General features: G+C 48.0%; 1 protein-coding gene across 1 annotated transcript in view; it reads left to right on the top strand.

Moving 5' to 3' along the window:
• Nucleotides 1–6,000, top strand: part of LOC123996450 (sushi, nidogen and EGF-like domain-containing protein 1) — a 157,517-nt gene that overhangs the window by 114,352 nt on the left and 37,165 nt on the right. Inside the window, exons 15-16 of the mRNA XM_046299819.1 lie at nt 1,569–1,712; nt 2,973–3,176. Of these exons, the coding sequence (XP_046155775.1) occupies nt 1,569–1,712; nt 2,973–3,176 (348 nt within the window). The remainder of the gene's footprint in view (nt 1–1,568; nt 1,713–2,972; nt 3,177–6,000) is intronic.

Raw genomic sequence — 6,000 nt, 5'->3', positions numbered from 1 at the left:
GTAGAGTATGAAACAGTCATCCCCTGTACAGTATGAATCAGTCATCCCCTGTACAGTATGAATCAGTCATCCCCTGTACAGTATGAAACAGTCATCCCCTGTACAGTATGAATCAGTCATCCCCTGTACAGTATGAATCAGTCATCCCCTGTACAGTATGAATCAGTCATCACCTGTACAGTATGAAACAGTCATCCCCTGTACAGTATGAATCAGTCATCCCTTGTACAGTATGAATCAGTCATCCCCTGTAGAGTATGAAACAGTCATCCCCTGTACAGTATGAATCAGTCATCCCCTGTACAGTATGAATCAGTCATCCCCTGTACATTATGAATCAGTCATCCCCTGTACAGTATGAAACAGTCATCCCCTGTACAGTATGAATCAGTCATCCCCTGTACAGTATGAATCAGTCATCCCCTGTACAGTATGAATCAGTCATCCCTTGTACAGTATGAATCAGTCATCCCCTGTAGAGTATGAAACAGTCATCCCCTGTACAGTATGAATCAGTCATCCCCTGTACAGTATGAATCAGTCATCCCCTGTACATTATGAATCAGTCATCCCCTGTACAGTATGAATCAGTCATCCCCTGTACAGTATGAATCAGTCATCCCCTGTACAGTATGAATCAGTCATCCCCTGTACAGTATGAATCAGTCATCCCCTGTACAGTATGAATCAGTCATCCCTTGTACAGTATGAATCAGTCATCCCCTGTACAGTATGAATCAGTCATCCCCTGTACAGTATGAATCAGTCATCCCTTGTACAGTATGAATCAGTCATCCCCTGTAGAGTATGAAACAGTCATCCCCTGTACAGTATGAATCAGTCATCCCCTGTACAGTATGAATCAGTCATCCCCTGTACATTATGAATCAGTCATCCCCTGTACAGTATGAATCAGTCATCCCCTGTACAGTATGAATCAGTCATCCCCTGTACAGTATGAATCAGTCATCCCCTGTACAGTATGAATCAGTCATCCCCTGTACAGTATGAATCAGTCATCCCCTGTACAGTATGAATCAGTCATCCCCTGTACAGTATGAATCAGTCATCCCCTGTACAGTATGAAACAGTGACTCGTTTCAGTTCAGCTCACAATCGCTTTCTGTTGATGAAGCCCTTTAATGTTTAATTAGATGAACCAACTTCAAACACAAGCATGCATGTACACACACACACACACACACACACACACACACACACACACACACACACACACACACACACACACACACACACACACACACACACACACACACACACACACACACACACACACACACACACACACACACACACACACATCCTGCCTTACTGGAATTCATGCTAATGGTGTCTGTCTGTCTGTCTGTCTGTCTGTCTGTCTGTCTGTCTGTCTGTCTGTCTGTCTGTCTGTCTGTCTGTCTGTCTGTCTGTCTGTCTGTCTGTCTGTCTGTCTGTCTGTCTGTCTGTCTGTCTGTCTGTCTGTCTGTCTGTCTGTCTGTCTGGCTGTCTGTCTGTCTGTCTGTTTGTTTGTTTGTTTGTTTGTTTGTTTGTTTGTCTGTCATCAGGGAGGCCAGACCCGTGCTCCTCCAGCCCCTGTCTGAACGGAGGAACATGTTTCCACTACATCGGGAAGTACAAGTGTGAATGTTCCGGAGCCTTCAGCGGGAGACACTGTGACATCAGCAGGGAATCAGCACACTCCACAGCAGGTAGGTAGGTAGGTAGGTAGGTAGGTAGGTAGGTAGGTAGGTAGGTAGGTAGGTAGGTAGGTAGGTAGGTAGGTAGACAGGCAGTCAGGCAGGCAGTTAGGTAGGTAGGCAGGTAGACAGGCAGTCAGGCAGGCAGGCAGGCAGGCAGGCAGGCAGGCAGGCAGGCAGGCAGGCAGGCAGGCAGGCAGGCAGGCAGGCAGGCAGGCAGGCAGGTAGGTAGGTAGTTAGGTAGGTAGGTAGGTGGCTAGGTAGGTAGGTAGGTAGGTAGGTAGGTAGGTAGGTAGGTAGGTAGGTAGGTAGGTAGGCAGGCAGGCAGGCAGGCAGGTAGGTAGGTAGGCAGGCAGGCAGGCAGGCAGGCAGGCAGGCAGGCAGGCAGGCAGGCAGGCAGGCAGGCAGGCAGGCAGGTAGGCAGGCAGGCAGGCAGGCAGGCAGGCAGGCCGGTAGGTAGGCAGGCAGGCAGGCAGGTAGGCAGGCAGGCAGGCAGGCAGGCAGGCAGGCAGGCAGGCAGGCAGGCAGGCAGGTAGGTAGGTAGGTAGGTAGGTAGGTAGGTAGGTAGGTAGGTAGGTAGGTAGGTAGGTAGGTAGGTAGGTAGGTAGGTAGGTAGGTAGGTAGGTAGGCAATTATGTTAGCACAGCTGAAAACTGTTGCGTTGATTAAAGACTCCGAGTTCCTCTGTCCAGTGTCTGTGTTCTTTCGCCGATCTTTTCTTTTGATTGGCCAGTCTGAGATATGGCTTTTTACTTTGCAACTCTGCCTAGAAGGCCAACATCCCGGTGTGTGAAGGGTAGGTCACATCTATGACTCTGCCATTGAAGCAGGTCACATCTCTGTCACTATGACTCTGCCATTGAAGCAGGTCACATCTCTGTCACTATGACTCTGCCATTGAAGCAGGTCACATCTCTGTTACTGTGTCGTTGCTGTAACTGTGTCGTTGCTGTAACTGTGTCGTTGCTGTAACTGTGTTGTTGCTGTAACTGTGTCGTTGCTGTAACTGTGTCGTTGCTGTAACTGTGTTGTTGCTGTAACTGTGTTGTTGCTGTAACTGTGTTGTTGCTGTAACTGTGTTGTAACTGTGTCGTTTCTGTAACTGTGCTGTAACTGTGTCGTTTTTGTAACTGTGTCGTTGTTGTAACTGTGTTGTTGCTGTAACTGTGTTGTTTTTGTAACTGTGTCGTTGCTGTAACTGTGTCGTTGCTGTAACTGTGTCGTTGCTGTAATTGTACTGTAACTGTGCCGTTATGTTTCTATGTCTTCCAGACCTGGACTGTGGTCCCCCCCTGCAGGTGAAGCATGCAGACCTCCAGTTCTCCTCTACGTCGCCAGGCTCCATGGCGCTGTACGTGTGCCACCCAGGATACACCCCCATGCCCAGGGCCACCCAGAGCATCTGTGGGGGGCAGGGGGCCTGGAGCCAACCTCCTGTCTGCCAGGGTCTGTATGCAGTAACACACCACATGGCACGTCTGTCTGTCTGTCTGTCTGTCTGTCTGTCTGTCTGTCTGTCTGTCTGTCTGTCTGTCTGTCTGTCTGTCTGTCTGTCTGTCTGTCTGTCTGTCTGTCTGTCTGTCTGTATGTATGTATGTCTGTCTGTCTGCCTGTCTGTCTGTCTGTCTGTCTGTCTGTCTGTCTGTCATGAATACTACTAACATAGTGGTCTGTCTGTCTGTCTGTCTGTGGTCTTCTGGGTTCTTCATTAGTCTTTACTGTAACTATTCGGGGGTTTCAGCCTCCAGAGTGTCTCAGTGGTCTAATGCTCTGCATCGCAGTGCTAGCTGTGCCACTAGAGATCCTGGTTTGAGTCCAGGCTCTGGCGCAGCCGGCCGCGACCGGGAGACCCATGGGGCGGCGCACAATTGGTCCAAAGTCGTCCGGGTTCTGGGAGTGTTTGGCCGGCAGAGACTCCTGTGGCTGGCCGGGCGCAGTGCATGCTGACATGTCGCCAGGTGTACTGCATTTCCTCAGACACATTGGTGCGGCTGGTTTCCGGGTTAATACGTGGGAATTGTGTCAAGAAGCAGTGTGGCTTGGTTGGGTTGTGTTGTGTTTCTGAGGATGCACGGCTCTCGACTTTCGCCTCTCCCGAGTCCGTACGGGAGTTGCAGCATTGAGACAAGACTGTAACTACCAATTGGGGAGAAAAGGGGGTAAAATATATATATATATTTCTTTTTATATATTCGGGTGCTTATAAACAGTTACTTGGTGAGCGGAAAGGCAGATATTGTATTGGCAGAGGAAGACAGTTTTAATTATGATAGTTTCGCTGTCAATCATATTTTAGAGGGAAATCTAAGCTGTGTCCCAAATACATCCTATTCCCTATATAGTGGACTACTTTATATACATAGATGGCGCCAACAGACATGGCAGCTCTGCTTCAAGCTCCTAAGAAACTTTGCAGTATTTCGTTTTTTTTTTGTGTGTTATTTCTTACATTATTAGCCCAGAACGTTTTTTGTGTTATTACATGCACCCGGAAATAACTTTTGGATATCAGAGCGACGGTAACTCACCAGCATTACAACCAGGAATACGACTTTCACGAATTGTATCCTTTGTTCGTACCCGCAAGGGCATTTGAACTTATCCCAGAGGCTGCTCCAAGATGCTGCCAGTGGGGAAGAGGTATTCAGAGTGGACTTAAAGTACAACTTAGGAGGCAGGCACAACTTCCACCGCTTCTGAGTTACATTACTTGCAAATGTTCAGTCTCTGGATAATAAAGTAGACGAGCTCAGGGCGAGGATCTCCTTCCAGAGAGACATCAGGGACTGTAACATACTCTGTTTCATGGAATCATGGCTCTTTCCGGATATACTGTCCCTGTCCATACAGCCAGTTGGGTTCTCAGTACATCACGCAGACAGGAATAAAGAACTCTCCGGAAAAAGAAAGGCGGGGGTGCATGTATCATGATTAACTACTCATGGTGTGATTGTGATAACGTACAGAAACTCAAGTCTTTTTATCCACCCGAACTAGAATACCTCACAATCAAATGCCGACCGTATAACCTCCCGAGATAATTCTCTTCTGTTATAGTCACAGCCGTGTATATTCCCTCTCAAGCCGATACCACGACGGTCCTCAAGGAACTACACTGGACTTTTTCCAAACTGGAAACAACAAATCCGCATTTATTGTAGTTGGGGATTTTAACGAAGAAAATGTGAGGAAAACGCTACCGAAGTTCTATCAACTGACTGTAGTACTCTCTCAGCAAAAACACAAGATCACTGCTACTCACCTTTTCAACATGCCTTTTCAACACGCCTACAAGGCCCTCCCCTGCCCTCGAGATTAAGACTCCATTTTACTCCTCCCTTTCTTCCTATACGCAGAAACTCAAACAGGAAGTACCCATGCTAAGGTTTATCTAACGCTGGTCTGACCAATCGGAATCCATGCTTCAAGATTGTTTTGATCGTGCAGATTGGGATATGTTCTGGCTATCCTCTGAGAATAATATTGGCGTTTACACGGACCCGGTGACTGTTGTTGGGATGCTGTTCTCCTGGTGACTATTAAAATCAACCCAAAACCAGAAACCGTGGATAGATGGCAGCATTCGCGCAAAACTGAAAAAGCGAAATGCCGAATTGAATCATGACAAGGTGACTGGGAATGTGGATGAATACAAACAGTGTAGTTATTCCCTCCGTAAGGCAAGAAAACAGGCAAAACGTCAGTACAGAGACACAGTGGAGTCGCAATTCAACGGCACCATGAGACGTATGTGGCAGGTTCTACAGACAATCACTGATTACAAAGGGGAAACCAGCCATGTCGCGGTCACCGATGTCTTGCTCCCAGACAAGCTAAACACCTTCTTTGCCGGTTTTGAGGATACCACAGTGCCACCAACGCGGCAAGCTCCCAAGAACTGTGGGCTCTCGTTCTCCGTGGCTAACGCGAGTAAGACATTTAAGTATGTTAACCCTCGCAAGGCTGCCAGCCCAGTCGGCATCCCTAGCCGCGTCCTCAGAGCATGCGCAGACCAGCTGGCTGGAGTGTTTACGGACATATTCAATCTCTCCTTATCTCAGTCTTCTGTCCCCATTTGCTTCAAGATGTCCAACATTGTTCCTGTACCCAAGAGAGCAAAGGTAACTGAACTAAATGACTATCGCCCGGTACCACTCACTTCGTTTATCATCGTGCTTTGAGAGGCTAGTTAAGGATCATATCACCTCTACCTTACATGACACCCTAAACCCACTTCAGTTTGCTTACTGCCCCAATAGATCCACAGACGATGCAATTGCCATCGTACTGCACACTGCCC

Source organism: Oncorhynchus gorbuscha, linkage group LG15, assembly GCF_021184085.1.
Source record: "Oncorhynchus gorbuscha isolate QuinsamMale2020 ecotype Even-year linkage group LG15, OgorEven_v1.0, whole genome shotgun sequence".
Taxonomy (NCBI): Eukaryota; Metazoa; Chordata; class Actinopteri; order Salmoniformes; family Salmonidae; genus Oncorhynchus; species Oncorhynchus gorbuscha.
The sequence above is the reverse complement of the archived record's forward strand: the minus strand, read 5'-3'. Positions and strand labels throughout refer to the sequence as shown.